Source organism: Theropithecus gelada, chromosome 5, assembly GCF_003255815.1.
Source record: "Theropithecus gelada isolate Dixy chromosome 5, Tgel_1.0, whole genome shotgun sequence".
Taxonomy (NCBI): Eukaryota; Metazoa; Chordata; class Mammalia; order Primates; family Cercopithecidae; genus Theropithecus; species Theropithecus gelada.
Window position 1 is genome coordinate 105,254,561 of NC_037672.1, and position 20,593 is coordinate 105,275,153.

The 20,593-nt window shown below is 41.6% G+C and overlaps 1 protein-coding gene across 2 annotated transcripts in view; it reads right to left on the reverse strand.

The window, feature by feature from the left end:
- Positions 1 to 18,136, reverse strand: part of PAPSS1 (3'-phosphoadenosine 5'-phosphosulfate synthase 1) — a 110,215-nt gene extending 92,079 nt beyond the window's left edge. Inside the window, exons 1-2 of one of the 2 annotated variants that reach the window (XM_025385131.1) lie at positions 17,834 to 17,940; positions 16,063 to 16,117 (exon numbers count right to left, since the gene is read on the reverse strand). Coding sequence is in view for 1 of the 2 variants with exons in the window: in XM_025385130.1 (XP_025240915.1) it covers positions 17,834 to 18,061 (228 nt within the window). In the remaining variant the exon portion in view is untranslated. Of the gene's footprint in view, positions 1 to 16,062; positions 16,118 to 17,833 lie in introns of both variants that reach the window. The other variant, XM_025385130.1, reaches the window with a different exon arrangement.
- Between the last annotated feature and the right edge of the window lie 2,457 nt (positions 18,137 to 20,593).

Below are 20,593 nucleotides of genomic sequence, written 5' to 3' on the forward strand. Positions count from 1 at the left end.
ATTTCACTTAATATTTTGTCATCCATGTGGTGATAAACAAAAGGATTTTTATCATTTTCAAGACTGAATAGTATCCCACTGTGTAAATACACCACTTTTTTTATCCATTTACCAACTGATGAGCACTTAGGCTGATTTCATATCTTAACTATGGCAAATAGTGCTGCAATTTGCAAGTAACATGAGAATGCAAATATCTACTCCACATACTGATTTCACATCCTTTCATTATATACCTAGTACTGGGATTGCTGGATCATATGGTAGTTCTACTTCTAATTTTTTTAGGAACCTCCATATTGATTTCCATAATGGCTATACTAATATTCCTGCAACAGCATACTAGGATTTTCTTTTCTCACATCCTCACCAACACTTTTGTCTTTTTTATAATAGCCATGCTAACAGGTGTGAGGTGGTAGTTCATTGTGGTTTTAATTGCACTTCCCTGATGATTAGAGAAGTTGAGCCGATGATTAGAGAAGGTGAGCCTTTTTTCGTATACATGTTGGCTATCTGTCTATCTTCTTTTTAGGAATGTCTATTCAGATCCTTTGCCCATTTTTTAATTGCATTGTTTTCTTGCCATTGAGTTGTTTGGCTTCCTATTCTGGATATTAACCCCTCATCAGATGTATGGTTTGGAAATATATTCTCCCATTCTGTAGGTTGTCTCTTCACTCTGTTGATTGCTTCCTTTGCTGTACAGCTGATTTTTAGTTTGATGTACTCCCATCTGTCTATTTTCATGTTTGTTGCCTGTACTTTTGGAGTCATATCCAAAAAAAAAAAAAATCACTGCCTAAACTAGTGTCATAAAACTTTTTCCCTACTTTTCTCTAGCAATTTTAGAGTTTCTGGTCTTACATGTAAATCTTTAATTCACTTTGAGTTTTTTTTTTTAAATATGAGGTGAGATAAGGGTCTAACTTCATTCTTCTTCATGCAGATATCCAGTTTTCCCAACACCATTTATTGGAGACTGTCCTCTCCCCATCATGTATCCTTGGCACCTTTGCCAAAAATCAATTAAATATAAATCCATATACTTGTATCTGGGCTTTCTGCTCTGTTCTATGGTTTATATGTCTGTTTTTACGACTGTATCATGCTGTTTTGATTACTACCGCTTCAGAGTATGTTTTAAAGTCAAGTAATGTAATAATGCCTCCCACTTTGTTATTTTTGCTCAATTGCTTTGGTTATCTGGGATCTTTTGTTCCATAAAGATTTTTACAATTGCTTTCCATATAAATTTTAGAATTGCTTTTTCTATTTCTGTGAAGAATCCTTGGACTTTTTATAGGGATTGCATTGAATCTGTAGATCCCTTTAAGTAGTATGGACATTTTAACAATATTAATTCTTTCAATCCATGAACACATATAATGTTTCCATTTATTTCTGTCTTCAATTTTTTTCATCAATGTTTTACAGTTTTCAGTATACAGGTATCTTACTTCCTTGGTTAAATGTATTCCCAAGTATTTTATTTTTCTGGTAGCTACTATAAATGAGATTGTTTTCTTTCTTTTATAGGTACTTCATTGTTAGTATATAAAAACACTACTGGTTTTCTAATGTTGACTTTGTATTCTGCGTCTTCACTGAATTTATTTATTCTAACAGTCTTTTGGTGAAATCTTAAGGGTTTTCCACATATTTAAAACCATGTCATTTGCAAACAGGAACAATTTAACTTCTACTTTTCCATTTGGATGCCTTTTATTTATTTCTCTTGTCTAAGTGCTCTGTCTAGGACTTCCAGTACTATGCTGAATAGAAGTGGTAAGAGTGGGCACCCTTGTTGTGTTCCTGATCTTAGAGGGAAAGCTTTCAACTTTTTCTGTTTTTCCATTGAGTATGATGTCAGTTGTGGGCTTGAAATATATAGTCTTTACTGCACTGAAGTACATTCCTTCTTTTCCTAATTTATTGAGTTTTTATCATAAGAGGTTAATGAATTCTTTCAAATAATTTTTCTGCATCTATTGAGATGATCATAGGTTTGTCGCTCTACATTCTGTTAGTGTGGTGCATCACCTTTATTAATTTGCATATGTTAGCCAGGCATGGTGGCTCACACCACTAATCCGAGCACTTTGGAGGCTGAGGCAGGTGGATCACCTGAGGTCAGGAGTTTGAGACCAGCCAGGTCAATGTGGAGAAACCCCATCTCTACTAAAAATACAAAAATTAGCCAGGCATGGTGGCATGCGCCTGTAGTCCCAGCTACTCAGAAGGCTGAGGCAGGAGAATTGCTTGAACCCAGGAGGTGGAGGTTGCAGCGAGCCAAGATCATGCCATTGCACTCCAGCTTGGGTGACAAAAGCAAAACTCCATCTCAAAAAAAAAAAAAAAAAAAATTGCCTATGTTGAACCATCCTTGCATCCCTGAAATAAATCCCACTTGGTAACAAGGAATGATCCTTTAATGTGCCATATAATTCAGTTTGCTACTATGTGTTCAGGATTTCCACATCTATGTTCATCAGGGATGCTGGCCTGTGATTTTCTTTTCTTCTAGTGTCCTTTTGTGGCTTTGATATCAGGGTAATGTTGGCCTCATAAAATAAATTTGGAAGTATTTCCTCTTCAGTTTTTTGGAAGAGTTTAAGAAAAAATGGTGATATGGTTTGGCTATGTGTCCCCACACAAATCTCATCTCAAACTGTAATCTCCATGTGTGGAGGGAGCAACATTGTAGGTGGTGATTGGATCATGGGGGCGCTTCCTCCCATGCTGCTCTCATGATAGTGAGTTCTCACAAGATTTGATAGTTCAAAAGTGTGGCACTTCCGCCCTTGTTCTCTCTCTCCTGCCACCATGTAAGATGTGCCCTGCTTCCTCTTCACCTTCTGCCATGTTTGTAAGTTTCCTGGGGCCTCCCCAGCCATGCAGAACTGTGAGTCAATTAAACCTGTTTTCTTTATAATTTACCCAGTCTCAGGGAGTTCTTTATAGCAGTGTGAAAACAGACTAATACAGACTGGCATTAATCCTTCTTTAAACGTTTGATAGAACTCGACAGTGAAGACATCCCTTAACAAATTATTGTCACTATTGTTAGTAGTCTTTTAATGTTCACACTAGAGATATAAATTATTGACACGACAATTACAGTATTAATTCCAAACTTGACTGTGGATTTTCTTTTTAACAGTGAGTTTTATACTTTCTTGTTACTAATTAGCATCCTTTTATTTCAGCTTGGAGAACTCCCTTTAATGTTTCTTTTGAGACATGTCTGGTAGTGATGAACTCCCTTAGCGTTGTCTGGGCAAGTCTTTATGTTTCTCTTTGTGAATTACAGCATTGTTGAATACAGTATTCTTGGTTGACCGGGTTTTTTTCCTTCAACACTTTGAACATGTCACCTCACTCTCTCCTGGACTATAAAGTTTCTGCTGAAAAGTTTGCTGCTAGCATTTTTGGAACTCCCTTATATGTGATTTGCTTCTTTTCTCTAGCTGCTTTCAGAATCCTCTTTTATTTTTGACAGTTTAACTATATGTCCTGATATAGTCTTGTTTGGATTGAATCTGATTAGAACTTTTGATCTTCCTGTACTTATTTATACCTTTCCCCAGATTTGGAAAGTTTTCTGTTGTTATTTATTTAAATAAGCTTTGTAACCCTTTGTCTTTCTCTTCTCCTTGAACTCCTATACCTCGACTTTTTGTACTTTTGATACTGTCCTATAAATCCTGTAAGCTTTCTCCATTACTTTTCATTCTTCTTTTTCCTCCTCTATGTAAGAAATCTGTCTTCAAGTACAGATTACTTTGCTTGATCAGTTCTTCTATGGATGCTCTCTATTGTATTTTTCATTTTATTCATTACATTTTTCAGCTTTATAATTTTTTATTTTTTAAACAATTTCAATCTGTTAAATTTCTCACGTTGCTCATCTACTGTTTTCCAGAGTACACTGAATTATTTCTATTTTATTGAGGTTTGCTAGCTTCCTTAAACAATTATTTTTTAATTCTTTTTCAGGCAGTTCATGTATCTCCATTTCTTTTGAGTCAGCCACTGAAAGGTCAGTGATACTTTTGGTAGTATTAAGTCTCCTTGTTTTTTCACATTTCTTGTTGTCTTATACCAATATCTGTACAATGAAGAGATAGGAACTTATTCCAGTCTTTGTAGGCTGGCTTTATCTGGGAAGCACTTCACCAGTCAGCCTGTCCAGAGAATTTGGGGAGGCCATCTGGCATGGTGCACAAGCAGGCTTGCTGCTGAAGTCCTCTGGGAGGCTGGCCTGGTATCTGGGTCAGCAGGTAGGCAGAGCTCAGCTGGTGCTGGAGCAGATGTGGAGGCCTAGGTCTACAGGGGTTGGTCTGAAGCCTACCTAGAATCATAGGACCTGCTCTGAAGCCATGGGGGCTGGCCTAGATGCTCGGCATGTGGGTGCTGGCCTGGAACCTGGGTCCACAGAAATGGTCCTACAGCCTGGGTCCATGGGGGCTGGTCCAGTGCTGAGATGTATTGGGATGGTACTGAAACCCTGGGTCTCTCAAGTATGGGGTTGCAGTAGCCGGCCTGGAGGGTGGGGCCACAGGGAATGGCCTTGTATTGGGGCAGACCTGACACCCAGGGCTGTGTGGGCCAACTTGGCTCTCAGCTGGTCTGAAACCTGGAGAAGGCCTGAAGCTGGGACAGCTTGGAGCCTGTATCCACAGGTGCCTACCTGCGGGAGCCAACCTGGTACTAAAGGGAGCTCTAAGCCTAGGAACACTGGGGCCAGCCTGGCCCTAAGACAAGTCTAAAACTTGAGTCAATTGGGTCTGGCCTGGTGGTGGGGGTCGGAGGAGCTGGAACCTGGGGCTGCAGAATCCTGCTTAGTACCAGCATAGGCTTGGAGGCTCAATCCATGGGTAGAAGCCTGGAGTCTGGGGTTGTGGGGACCTGCCTGGCACTGGGTTTCACTGGGGTGGGCCTGGTATTGGGTTCCGAGACAAAATCTTATGCTCACTGCCCTCTCCCTCCTCTAAGCAAAGGGTGTCTTTCTCCACATTGTGCTGCCTCACGTGGCAGGCTGGGGGCAGTGATATAGATCATGTAAAACTGTTCTTTCTACTCTCTTCGATGTGTTTTTTCTGATTTCTCTGCTACATGCAGGTGCTGTCATCTCTCACCTGGCTTCCTTAGCTCTTATTAAGGTATTTCTGTGCAAGAATAATTGTTCAATTAATGTTTATTTGGGAAGACAAGCACTGGGAAGCCCCATTCTATCATTTTGCTGACCTCCACCAAAACACAGATTTGATTTTTAAGGAATTAAATTTCTATCCAAATCTTCAACTTCCATGAGATTAAGGGTCTCTTTTCCTATCTTCCCCTTCACAATCCTGTACAGCAGGAATGCCATCTCCCACACATCTGAATCTTATTATCATTACCAGTGCCTAAAAAATCCTCTGGGACCAAAGGGATAATTTGACAATTCTTTCAATAGGTATGCCACAAAAGCTGCACCCCTTTCCATCTACTCATCTCATTAACAATAATTATTTATACAATTATTAATACTTTATTTCCAATAAAATACTTTTACATATTTAATAATCGCTTACAAAAAAACTGTAATATGAGTCTCTAGATTCATTTCTTTTCAATAAACTGATGAAGCAAATACAACTTACCAGTTCTACACTTCCAAGAACTTAAAAAAAAGGGCTTCAGAAGTAGACATTTGTATATCTTGAGAAGCAGTGGCACCTCTTTAGTTTTAGCTCCCATCAATACTGGCTAAGGAGGAAAAGGGAGCTAAGGTCTCTGCTAAAAGGGAATTGAGGAAGGTGCTATACACATTTTGCTGCCTATACTGGTAGAACTTGTTTGGTTTGGTCGTTTTGTTTGAGGATTTTTCCAAGTTACTTTGCTTTTTAGACAAGAAGAAACATGTATCTAATGAATTTTAATTGATTTTGGTCCTGTAAAATATCTTCTGCTTTTCTTATCAAATCAAGCTAGAATGTATAAAAATTATCTGTCAAACTATAACTGCTGAGAATATGGTTGAGAAAAAATACAGACAGGATAAGTAGAGACCGTCTGTTTTAATCTCTAAAAAGAATGCTCCCTCAGTTTCTTGCCTCCTACATTTAAAAAGATTCTGGCAGCAAACGTAGTACTCTGGATATAAGGAGATTTTTTTGTTTATGTATGTTTGATATTGTTAAATCAAGTTAAAGCTAGCACTTCCTCTTTACATATTTTAAGTTCAGCCCAAAGGTTTCTCCATATGTAGTAAACTGTAACCTAGCTGGAGATAATAAACAGACTGTAGCCACACTTGCGCCAATCACTGAGTTTTGGCCAATCAAATGTGGCCAATTGTTCAAAGCACGTTCAAATAAGCCAAATGCTGAGCTATAACCAATCCAGTTGTTTCTGGACCTCACTTCCATTTTCTGTACACCACTTTCCTCCTTCTGTCCATAAATCTTCCACCATGCAGCCGCACCAACTCAGGAGGCTGCCTAATTCACAAATCATTCTTTGCTCAAACTCTTTTAAATTTAATTTGGCTAAAGTTTTTAACGGTATTTTTCATATTAAAAAATAAACTTTAAAAAATTGCCACATTGTCCTACCTTCCAGTTTTTCAGAGTAAATCAAACAGCACTTTTATAAAACTACCGGAATTGAAACAGCCTTTGAAAAATTGAGAGAAAATTGTAACAGTGAAAAAGACCTGATCTAACCAACCCCCATCTTGCCTTGAACCTCCAAACTGCCCTTAGGTATTGCTGGGTTTGGGCCAAGCTAACTTTGGGAGAAATTTAGTTTTTAGTTTAAATGATAATAGTACTTCCCCAAAAGTAAACCATCTTTTAAAGCTAATAAAAGACCACCAGGTTAGGAGATGAGAGGAGCCTGAATTCTCCTAACGTGTAAACATAAATGATTACCAGTCACTGTTTCAGAAGTCACAAGATTTTCAACTTCCCCAGTTACTCCTGCAGATAACATCACTACTGTAGAATCTAAGATTGGCCTTTTGAGATGTCTTTTCAGGTTTTTGCATTTCTGACTACCAATGGCTCCACCTGGACCTACCAACTACCTGTGTGCTCCCACCCAGAAGCGGACTTAACACAGTAGGACTATTTTCCACAACCCTATGATTACATCCCCAACGAATTAGCTGCACCCATTCCCTTGCCAACCAAACTATCCTTAACAAACCCTGGCCTCCAAATTTTGAGGGAGGCTGATTTGTCCAATAATAAAAGTCTTCTGTTCAGCTGGCTCTGCATGAATTAAACTCTTTCTCTACTGAAATTACCCTGTCTTGATAAATTTGCCTGTGGGCAGCAGGCAAAAGGAACACATTGGGTGGTTACAGAATTGCAAAGTGGTACACTTATGACTGAATTTATAGACTCTGCATGGCACTTCTACTTCTACTTCCCCTTTCCTTCCTTCTGCATCCACTTCAGCCAAATCCTCTCTATAATTCTGCTGAGGAAACATGACATTAATGACTCATTAAGGGTTGAGAGTGACTGAGTTCCTTTCACCTCTAAATTTCTATTCTTGGCTCCCTGGGTTGGAATTTTTTTAAAAAAGTATATTTCTATACTGAGTCTTCTGTGCCCTAGTTTCCACACACAGGAGAAACCAAGCTTACTGCTTCATAGTCTGGGTGCTTTGTAGAAATATATATATACACACACGTATATATACACACATATATACATATACATATACACACATAAATATGTGTGTGTGTGTGTGTATATATATATAATCTGGCTCGGTGTAAGTATGTGTACCTAGGAAGTCCCTGTAACATTTACTGCCCATATCATTCTTTTGTTATTTATGTACCATTAATACATTCAGGTATCTTCTTGTGCCTATATATTTTTACTTCCTCAGGAAAGTAGGTCAAGGACTATGAGTGTCCTGCTTGGGGTCAGGTTCCAGTTCATGCTGAGGTCCAAAGGGAGTAAGCGGATGAGCACATAGCTAACAGAACACTCAGGGGCATAGGGAGGTGGAAGGTAGTTTTATTCAGCAGCTCTCTCATCAGCAGCCCACTCACATTAGCTCTCTCACACTGTTTGCCTTGTCTCGACTGCTTATTCCAGCAGCTCCCACACACAGCTACGCGGCCAGCTCTCCCTTCAGGGTCAGCATCTTAAATCTCTCTCTCTCTCTCTGGGTGTGAGCGAGCCGAGCTGTGTCCTGGCTCACTCCTATCCATCTGCAAAGATGGACAGCTCCAGTGCTCTCTCTCCTTCTCTGGGGGCAAGTGCACCCATACAATGTCAGTAGGGCACTTATACCTTTTACAGACAATAGTGACTTAGAGCCAAATGATGAGTCTTATTATGGCACGGCTACACGACTGTGATAACAAGTGGAGTTAAACACCTGCGCTGTAGACTCGCTGAGTCATTCTGGATGTTTACCTCGGCCTATCCTTGACCAAAGCACAGCCATGTTCTTTACAGTGAGTTACAATTATCCATATTTTCCACAATGCCCAACCTCCTTTGTTTCTAGTTAGTACTCATAAATGTTAGATACAAGACATTTAAAGTATGGTTTGTTTTCTCTGTGTATCTTGCAAATGAAATGATGACTGATACTTGGAAACCTTAAATCTAGCAGAAATGGAACAATTCTTTCCAACACCATTTAATACTTTCTACATTTAGAACTAAATGACTAACAGTCCTGTCACTAGGCTAACATTGCATGGCCTCTGATATTTGTAGTATGCATTTTCTGTACATACTACAAACTTCTGTCCTCGTCAACCACACAAGTGGCCCTTTTTGACACATCCTAATTTCCACATGGCCATTTTGTTATTTTATCCACTTGCCTATAAGGAAAATCAACTTCTCTGTGATGCTATTTAGAGAATTTCAGATTTTGTGAATTTTTCATGATGTTATAAAGAATTGTGCATTTTTAAGCGAAATTTATAAAGACACAAAGCATATACCAAATACTAAGCATAACTCTGGACTTCAACATCTTTCATCCATCCTACCACCCACCCTAAACTAACTGCTAAACAGTGTATTACTCCAATGAGAAATCCCTGAAATGGCAACAGGTACCTTTCTTTTATGTCCCAAGACACAATATGGATAAAACTGAAGAGATAGTAACAATATGGATAAGAGACCGTAGAATACAATGAAAAGAAATCTTTAGTTCACAGAGTTCTTGATAATTAAAACCTTTAGTTCACAGAATTAACTGATAACTGAAATTAATCTTGTAAATATTAATAAGTCAATGATAAAAAGCAAGTGAAGATCCTACAACCCTGGAGGGTGTTGAGAAAACAACTTGAAAAGGCTACTCTTAAAACTTTGCTACTACAAAATATGTTGCGTGGCAACACTGGCATGGCCTGGCTGCTTGTTAGGAAGCAAATCTCAGGCCCTACTACAGACCTCCTGAATCAGGACTGAGTTACTAGCATGTTTATCTCATCACTACCATCTGTCATGCATACACTCTGCATACACATTACGGCTCTCCAACTATTCTGTTGAAGATTAAAGAACTTTTAAATATGTAATAGGTTTTTATATCCGTACCTTTAATGGAAAGGCCCTCCATTCCATTACCTTCAGCTGGGAATTTTGGCCCTAAGACACTCCTAGAAGTCAGAATGGGCCTGGGACTATCTGTTCATTCATTATTTGTTGTTTGATCCTTTCTAGACACTCAGGACACAACAAAAACAAAAACAAAAACATTTCGTAAAAGGAACTAGTTACACATAGGTAAATAAAGAAATCACTAATCTGTAACAGACTGTGTCTCCTACCACAAACACAGTGAGGCATTCACCACACATACAAGGGAGGTTCAGAGACTGGGGAACCAAAATACACTAATGTCCACCTCAAAGGTTGAAATTAACTATTAAAACCACATAAAAGTATCCACAAAAACTTATACACAAATGTTCATAGTATTTATTCATGAAAGCCAAAAAGTAGGAACAACCTAAATGTCCACCAACTGATGAATAAAGAAGATGTGGCCGGGCGTGGTGGCTCACGCCTGTAATCCCAGCACTTTGGGAGGCGGAAGCAGGTGGATCATGAGGTCAGGAGATGGAGACCATCCTGGCCAACATTGTGAAACCCTGTCTCTACTCAAAATGTAAAAATTAGCCGGGCATGGTGGCATGTGCCTTTAATCCCAGCTACCCGGAAGGCTGAGGCAGGAGAAGAGCTTGAACCAGGGATGCGAAGGCTGCAGTGAGCCGAGATTGTGCCACTGCACTCCAGCCAGGCGACAGAGCGAGACTCCATCTCGGGGCGGGAAAAAAAAAAAGATGTATTATTATCCATACAACGGGATTTTCTTCAACCATATATTGAATGAACTATTTAAAAAAAAAAAATAGGTGTCTTGCTCTGTTGCCCAGGATGGAGTGCAGTGGCGTGATCTTAGCTCAGTCCAACCTTTGCCTCCTAGTTCAAGTGATTCTCCTGCCTCAGCCTCCCGAGTAGCTGGGATTACAGGTGCATGCTACCATGCATGGCAAATTTTTTTTGTATTTTTAGTAGAGACGAGGTTTCACCATCTTGGTAAGGCTGGTTGATACATGTTGTAACACGGATGAAGCTTGAAAACATTATCTGAGGTGACAAAAGCCAGATACAAAAGGCCATAGATTATATAATTTCATTTCTAGGAAAGCCCACAACAGCATAATCCATAGAGACAGAAAGTACATTATTGGTTGTCAGGGGCTAGGAGAAAATGTAGAGCCTGGGGAACGACTACTAATGGGTATAAGGTTTCTTTTTGGGGATATGTAAATATTCTAAAATTAGATTCTGGTGATGGCTGTACAACTCTGGCTATACTAAAAACCACTGAATTGTACACTTAAAAATATGAAAGACAGGTCGGGCACAGTGATAATCCCAGCACTTTCGGAGGCTGAGGCAGGCAGATCACGAGGTCAAGAGATCAAGACCATCCTGACCAACATGGTAAAATCTCGTCTCCACTAAAAATACAAAAACTACTTTGGCATGGTGGTACACACCTGTAGTCCCAGCTACTCGGGAGGCTGAGGCAGGAGAATCACTTGAACCAGTGAGGTGGAGGTTACAGTGAGCCAAGGTCGCACCACCACACTCTAGTCTGGCAACAGAGCAAGACTGTCTCAAACAAAAAGAAAAAAAGAAAAAAAAATATGAAAGACAAAAGCAGAGGGAAGGTCTGCAAGCATCAACGTAACTAGAGAGAACAACAAGAGAAAACAGCCTGCGCAATGGCTGCATTCATCCAAAGACAGACACTGAATTTCTCTACACAATGTCTGGTATTTCTACCATGATTATTCAGTTAAAATTTAACTGTGTCTTTAGGAAAAGATATGTCACAGAAACGATTATCACTGGCAAGATTTCTCTCCTTGATCAAACTAGGCAGGCTCCTTCTGAACCCTTTTTCAACTGGGCCCCTATCCTTGGGCATGTCTTCAAGAGTCGAATTTTAGCAGAAATCCCCCATCCTTGATAGCTGACCGAACTCAAGCTGCACCATCCCCCAGATGATGCCTGATCACCTTGGCCTGCCTGCCTTCAGCAAGAACCCTGTTAAATCGTTTTACTCAGAATACTCCCTAATTCTTAATGTTTCCTCTCTTAGTAATTTTCCATCCACTGACCCCCATACCGCTCCCTCACCATAAATTCCCACTTTTCCTCATTGTGTTTGGAACTGAGCCCAATCTTTCTCCCCTACAGCAAAACTCCATTGCAGATGTCTCTCTAGCCACTGCAATAGTCTCCCTGAGAACATTCTCTTTACTATCACTTAAATGAATACCAAAAAGAAAAGTCATTCCCTTTATTTGAACTAATTACTTAATCTGATTTCAAAACAATTCAGGATTGGGGTTTTCCTGTCTTGTTATTGGTATGCTATGAGTAACCAATCCATCTCAGAGTAAGAAATGGCAACTTCCAGGCTGATGGGGGGAAAAAAGACCACATCAATTGGATTTTTTAATTGGATTTTACATTTGCATTTCAGATTTAAGAATTTAGACATTTAGGTTTTTTAAGAAATCTTTTCCAATAGATGTTAGAAGAATTATCCCCCTCCATACACAAGTAGAATAACCTAAAATGTCTCCAGAACTGCCAAATGCCCCCTAGGGCTGGTAAAATCTCACATGATTGAGAACCACTAAAGTAGAGAACTACTCCTCAAAATTCAATGTAACACACCTAGGCTGGGAAGTATATTGACATTTCAAATCTGAAGAAGCAACTACACTAAGGGGAGGCTAATACTGCTGGACACGTTACCAGAAGCCAAGGTGCAAAACCGCCCAAAACTAAAATTTCAAAGTAGCCACTGACTCTAGAAATTACCCGTTCTTGGGAACAGAGTAAAAATACCCTAATACATAAACACACAGATAAGTAGAAAAAAAAACTGGCAGCCATCACAAAGCTTCATCTAGATCTGTACTGTCCAACAGAGCTTCCTGAGATGATGAAAATGTTCTATACTGCACTGTCCAATTCCTGTGGCCACTAACCACATATGCAGCTCTTGAAATGTGGTTATTGCAACTAACAAACGGAATTTTTTACTTACTTAATGTTCATTAAATTTCAATTGCCACAAGTGGATCGTGAACTGGACAACACAGATCTAGACCTTACTATCATTCGTCTTATTGCTGTTGTTGGTAGAAGTTTAAGTTTCCCTTTTCATCAGGCAATTTTTTAGTATCATCTTGCCAGGGTAGAAAGATAATTCTCTGTTAAACCTGGGGGTGGGGGAAATAAAAGACCAATGCCTGCCCCTGACCACACCCAGGCAAATCCTCTGAAGGACAAGTATATTGGCCTCTTGTTTGGCTGTGTGTTCCACTTCGGTGTCCTTATTTCATTTTTGTATCATCTGAGTGTTCAGCTAAATCCACAAGGGGCTGCTGGCCTTCTATGAAAAAGATCCACATATAAGGAGACAAGCTGTTTGGGAAAGATAGAATTGGTAAAAGGGGGAATTACTTCATTCATTTATTTGGTTTAATTAACTCTCTCTCAGGTAGAACGTAATATCCTTAAAACAGGACCCTTCTCTGTCTTTTTACCACTGCATCCTCAGGACCTGGAACAAAGGCACAAAGTAAATGTTAAATATTTGATGAACTAATAAATAATAAGAACAAGAATAGTACTCATGTGCCAGGAACCATAGTTTTATAAATATATTAACTTCTTTAAACCTCACTATAATCCCACATGGTATGCACCATTAGCCTCACTGTGAGGTATGTTTTATTATGTCATTACAGACGAGGATATTGAGAGATGGAGGGGTTAAATAATGTTCCCAAGATCACCCAGATGGTAAGTGACAAAACTGTAATCTGAATCCTCCCACATACGGAGCTTATTCTCTTACTTAAGCTTTTTTAAGATACTAATGAATTATCTAAGGATTTCAATATCAGAGCTACCGAGCTACTTTGCATCCTGCCCCTTATCCCCAATTCTGTTATATCAGGAAAAGTTTGGTATAGATACAAAACATCTATAATGAAATATGATTACAAGATACATATTAGCAGAGAGAACGCAACATAATGCAGAAGAGCACAAACAATTCAGCCCATGAGCAAGTGAATATATGTATCTATGAGGGCCACACATTTCACACAGTTAAGGTAAAATGGTCCAAGGCTGTTAACATTTCAGCCCCTGATAAAGGGTAACAGGCATCCCAGGGAGAAGGAAAGGCTTGTGTAAAACCATGAGGATGTATGATATAGGATGGAAAGTTGGGCTGGAGCTATGGAAATTCAGGGAGTTGTAAGAGGGGAATGGAAAAGCAAACCAGAGAGAGACTGTATATGCTTCTTAATGTCGTGCCCGGTTTCAAAAACATCTCTTAGCACCCTACTCCACTGTAAGGCAGATCCAACAAGGGACTCAGCCCAATATGATTCTACAAAATCGGTAAATGACATCTGGGCCTGAACTGAGTGTCCCAAACTTCCCTCAGTCCAACTAACACATCCCCAAGGGCAGATGAAAACTGGTCCCACTGGAGAAAGATTCAATTGGATAGAAAATGATATTCATTATATCTGATGCTTTATCAGACTGAAGTAAGAGGCAGCTCCAAGAGTAAGTCAATTTCTTGGTTTTTCTTCACTATTCCCACAGGTATATGGACAACTTTAACTTTCTATAATTCTAACCGTTTCCCAGAGCTGAAAGACTACATTTTCCCATCTCTTTGCCTATTGTCTCCCATGAGTACATTTCCTTTACCTAATCCTTAACAGGAGCTATTACTCAAAGCTTAATATTTGGTCTCACCATTTATTTTCCTAATACTCTTTAACTCAAATTTAACCATGAAACCTTTACTTCCAACCTCAGCACAACTCATTTCTGTAACTATGTTATCCACATGTCCCTACTATTTGAAATGTGGATAGTATGAAGTGAAATGTGTACTAACTGTAAAAAAAAAGAAACTCCATACTTTTATAACTTTTTATTAATTATGATAGTGTTGAACTTACACTAACATTGAAAAACATACTGAAATGATAGTATTTGGGATACAGTAGATTAAACATATTACTGAAATTTATTTCACCTGTTACTTTATACTTTTTAATGTGGTATCTAGTAAATGCTGAATTATACACATGGCTCATATTTCCTCTAAAACTATCTCTACTAAGGCTGTCCCTCAAATGCAATAGGTTTAAAATGGGTCCACCACTAACAAGCTCCATGACACCTCTGTGCCTCAGTTTTGTCATCTATAAAATGGAAATACTAATTGTAATAGAGGATGATAATAGTAAGAGCTAAGTCTAATTGCCACAATATCTCTGTGAGGCTATCATTTTCATTTTATAGATGAGCACACAGAGGCACAGAGAAATTAAGTGACCAGCCAAAAGTTACATAGTTAATAAATAGTGGAGTCCAGATGTCAGCCCAGGCAGTCAGCTCCACGGTCCAGCTTTTAATCACTCTCTCATGATATTCACCCTCAGAAATGTAACAAAAACTCAACGGGTTAGTATAGGTAAAACATTTCAAACCGTTCCTGGCACACACTAAACTCTCCTTTGTGTTTAACTAACATCACCCTTACCTCCATGCCCAACCTACTTCCCCATTTCCACACAGGTAACAACCTTTCTCTCCACTTCCCAGACCAAAACTTCAGGTTCATCTTTTAACATTTCTCCCTTTTAGGCCGGGCGCGGTGGCTCACGCTTGTAATCCCAGCACTTTGGGAGGCCGAGGCGGGCGGATCACAAGGTCAGGAGATCGAGACCACGGTGAAACCCCGTCTCTACTAAAAATACAAAAAATGAGCCGGGCGCGGTGGCGGGCGCCTGTAGTCCCAGCTACTCGGGAGGCTGGGGCAGGAGAATGGCGTGAACTCAGGAGGCGGAGCTTGCAGTGAGCCAGGATCGCGCCACTGCACTCCAGCTTAGGCAACAGAGCAAGACTCCGTCTCAAAAAAAAAAAAAAAAAATTTCTCCCTTTTTCATCTCCTATATCTAGTCGGTCCTCTCTACTCTTCCTTAAATGTTTTTAATGCAGCTACTCCTCTAGTTCCACTGCCACCTTACCCCAGCCCTTCAGCCCCTCACACTGGATGAATTAACAAGAACATAAATAGTGCTCATGTGCCAGGCAGGCTTCAAATCTATTAATTCATTTAAACCTTACTATAACCTTGTCTGGTCTCCAGGGCTTCCCCATCTGGGTCCTACCGGGTCTAGATTTCTTCAGCAGAACATTCTTCCTGGATTACCAATTTTATACTGTGATAGGAATTTTAAAGGTGTATGGGTTCTTCACACTTGTGCCTATTAACCTGATTTAAGTATGAGAGAGGGAGAGACGACGGGTGTTTCATGAGGGAGAGAAAAAATTTACAAGGATCAGAAAATTTAAAATTCTAGCCCCATCAAAAATCTCCCATGGAATTAAGTCTTCTCTGCAGCCAAACATAAGAGCATCACGTAGCCCCAGCCTCCCTATTCAATCTTACCTCCACTTCCCAACAAAAACTCTCCAGAGCAGTCAAACAAGTGTCGTCAATGTTCCTGGAGTAAAAAAATAGTAATTTTTATTCCCAACACTTCTCCACGAAGTTCCCCTCTGACTCAGAAATCTGAGCTCCTCCATAAACCCTCCCAAAACGCCCAGGTGAAACTAATCTCTCCTCTAAATTGCAATAAAACTTCTGTCTTACGCCACTCACTGTGGACCACAAAGACATAGTCACCAGTTGGCAAATGTCACAACCCCAACACAGACCATGAACTACCAGAAGGCAAGCAGTTTAAGTCCCACATTTTTCACCACATGTCTAGCACAAGTCTCTACATAGAATACGCACCATGTGGCAAATGTTAATAAATAAATGAGTAAATAAATGGACAATGTAACAGAAATTATCTGTAAATACCCCAAGTTAGTCAACCTTATTTCCCTAACCATGAAACACCTTAAGGTAACAGGAGCGAAACTGAGTCTCAGTTTCAAGGCAGTGGTTTCACTGCACTTTCAAATTCATGATCCGTCTTCTTTGTTCATCAGAACAATCCCGTGAAGTACATACTATTATACCCTTAAGTCAACTGAGGTTGGAATAAGTAGTGACTTTCTTCAAGATCACACAGTCAGTAAATGGCAAAGCTGGGAAGAGAGACCAGGCCAGGAGTCCAGTGCTCTTTCCACGGTTCTAATTCATCTTTTAAATCTCCTTCCCCTCCTTACCATCTATAGAGTTAAATAAAAGGAGAGAGGAACCAGCAGACAATTCTTGATAACAATAACAACAGATGTGGTAAATTAATGACTTCCAAAGAACATTTGCCTGAAATTGCTTTTTTTTTTTCTTTGATTCATCAAGGGCAAGTAACGTTTTGGGAGACATTGCATTTAAACCTCATTATTTCATTGGACTGTGAAATTACATTTCCATCTAAACCTAAAACCAGTTCCTTTCCAGACTCCAAAGATGGGTCCTCCCCTGCTCCACACTTACAAAGAAAGATAAGGCTGTTTCTCATCACAGAGAAATTAAGGAAGTAAGCAACGTTATGAGGACACAGCACTTTACAAAGTCAACTGGCAGTCGTTACTAAACGTTATAAAGGACTGGTCCCACACCTGACTGTCACCAGGAAGGGAGTCTTTAACACTCCTACTTGTTAAACATTCCGATTTAACACAGAGACACAAAGAACCTCAGTTCAGGGCAGTCTCAACCCATGAATGACCACATTGTTGGGTACTCTCCCTTCACACTGAAACTCAGAAATGGAAAGACATGGAGATGGACCCAAACCTGGGCCAACCGCACCGGCAAAGCCAAGAAAAACCAAGAACGCGTCGAAGGCGCCCGCCTCCGCCTCCTCTGCAGATCTTCAGGCCACTCCAAGGGATGCAGGAAGCTCCACTTTCTGCAGCTGCAGGTTTCAGCGCCCGGAGATTTCAGCAGCCGCCAGCTCACGTGTGAAGGATTTTCCTGGGGGTCTTACCTGAGCGCAGGCGCTGGGGAGGGGAGGCGTTCTTCCCAAGAACGGTGGCCCGGACAGCACGCTGCGCCAAGCCAGGGCGAGACCCCCACCCTGCGCCAGGCCCCTCTGCCTCACAACCACTCACGGCCCCAGTCCGGAGGCGCCGCGGTCCCGGCACCCACCTCCGCGCTCCTGGAAGGATGCGGAGGAGGCGAGAGAGAGGCGGCGGCTCCGTAATGAGCTGCTCCCACAGCCTCTCCGCTCCTCGCCGTCTCGCCCTCCTCCCTCACTTACCCAGTTCTGCGCGTTATTGCTCAGCTTGACTTTCTTGCACAGGCTCCCGGGGATCTCCATGACCGCGGAGCTCGCTGGGCAGCCGGGGTTCTCTGCGCCGGGAGAGTAGCAGAAGGCGGCAGGCCAGCGAGCGGGGCGGGGCTGGAGGGCGGGGCCTCCTCGCGTCGGGGCGGGCGCGCGCTGACGTGCGCACGCGCCCGTGCTCGTGGCCTGGGTTGCGCGGCGCATGCGGCGCGCCTCGGAAATGGGTCCGGGGCAGAGGTCTGCGGGGAAGGGCGAAGCGCCGGGATAGAACCGGAGGTAGAAGCTGGGGGCGGAGCTTCAGCGCTCGCGCCGGCACCAGCGCGCCCGGCGCTCCTCCTTCCAGATCCCGATGAAAGGTCGGGGCCTGGGATGCAGTGGTGAAACCACGCACCTCTGCGGCTCCCAGCCTATCTCTGAGCTAGCGCAGAACTCTAAGAGGGAGTACCAGCAGCCAGGAGAGCGGCATGGGGAGTGCGCAGCTCGCCACGCGCGGCACTCACTCAGCAGAGGCTGGTTGGGAGGATGCTGATGCGGGCTCCTGCCCCTTTGGCTACTCCTCCATAGGCTGGCTGACGGCCTCCTGTCCGCCCGTTCTGTGCCCCTGTCACCCTGGCCAGATGTTTTAAATGTTTTACAGCTTTGCAAAGGGAAGAATTGATTTACTAAATAGCTCAGTCTCCACATTTTAACGCTTCACTTTAAAATTGTACTCAAGACACGTTTTTTGTTTGTTTGTTTTTTTGAAACGGAGTCTTGCACTGTCGCCCAGGCTGGAGGGCAGTGGTAGGATCTCGGCTCACTGCAACCTCTGCCTCCCGGATTCAAGCGATTCTCCTGCCTCAGCCTCCCGAGTAGCTGGGACTACAGGCGTGCGCCACCACGCCCGGCTAGTTTTTGTATTTTTAGTAGAGACGGTGTTTCACCATGTTGGCCAGGCTGGTCTCGAATTCCTGACCTCGTGATCCGCCCGCCTCAGCTTCCCAAAGTGCTGGGATTACAGGCGTGAGTCACCGCGCCTGGCCTCAGGATACAGTTTTTAAAAAGATGTAAAAGCCCGATTTCTTGACATCAATAATTAATATCTCAACGGGATTAGTGATTATTTATAAGGTACCTCCCTCTCCACTTGGAGACCTCCCTTCGCATCAGATTTCTGTGCAGTGCTTCTTACCGACCTACGCCGGAAAGGTGATTCTGTATTATTAATAGCTACTCAGGAAATCCCTGGAGGGCTGAAATCCAGGACCGGGGAGGCCGCAGGTAACCCCGAATAGAACGCCCGCCTACGGAGGGCATTTTCAAATTTACCTAATTATTCCAGGGCTAGTTCGTAGGAGGATGAGCTGGGGGCATGAGAGAGTTTCCTCCAGGTGCTGTCTTCCCTTCACCCCCCATAACTCTGAGTTCTCTTTTCCGCAGCTTGCCCCTGGTACCAAGAGAGTTGCTTGCAGCTCTGCCCCTCTGTGACACAGCCGCCCTCCGCCCCCCGCCCATCACCAAGATCTGAGGCTGCTGCTGCTGCCTGTTAGTGACTAGCAAATCAACCACCATCACCAAGACCCGAGGCTGCTGCCTGTTAGTGACTAGCAAATCAGCCCCCCCATCTATTTACCCCACTGCTACTGTCTTAAATTAGCCCACCGCCGCATATCCAATCTGAGTTATCACTAAGCCCCTTCACTGGACATCCTCCCACCTGTACAGCTGCTCTCCACACCCCCGCCACACACCCCATTCTTGCGCCTGCTGTCAGAGTGGTATTTGTGAAACAGAAATCTGAGCTTGTTACTTGACTACTTGAAATGTGAATGGTTCCCTTCAGCTTTTTCTAGGGAATTTTTAATCTGGGGTTCATATATAGAACAGAATTTCAATGTAATTCCAAATTCTACCAATAACAAGAATGAGCTTGGAAGATCTCAAGTTTCATATGAGAAAATAGGGCCACATCTGAAGTTAGCGATTTCTCTGAGTTCTGGTTCTTATTAGAGGGAAATGGTATTTAGTTATAACGATCTGGCCCTCGGAGTGATCACCGCTGTGAGTTTGACCTTATTTCTCCTAAGAGTTAAAAGACTATTTTTTAAGGTAAAATATATCATAAGTTTACATTGATACTGTCCATCCAAATTCGTGATTCCAGATATGGGTCATGCAAATGAACCAGAAACGTCTTGTCAAACAGGAAACATAACAAAAGACTATCAAAAGCTACTTGGATTATGTCAAAAGGACTCAGAAACCAATTTAAAGAAATTTTTCCATGTCAAAGATGAGAGAATTAAAGCACTAAATGGACTAGAACTACAAAATATTAAAACATATCAAATATGTTTAAACCTAGGTGTTTGTAATGATGATGATTTTAAAAAAAATTTATTGTCACTCTTAGAGAATGCTAAGAAACCAACTCATTATTTTGAAAACTGGTAAATAAAGGGGATGAATTAAGCATTTCACTCTGCTTTCCCTGGACTGTCAGGGACTCAAAAAGTTGATAAGGAGACGTTTCTCTTTACAGAAGTACCACTAATAAATAATGAAGAAGTGATATAATTTTAATAACAGCACTTTTCATCTTCTACTGAAGTCATGGATAAAGACAATGATCCTCTGTATTAGGGTTCTCTTAGAGGGACAGAACTAATAGGATACATACATGCGAATGGGAGTTTGGGAGTTTATTAAGTATTAACTTACACAATCACAAGGTCCTACAACAGGCTGTCTGCAAGC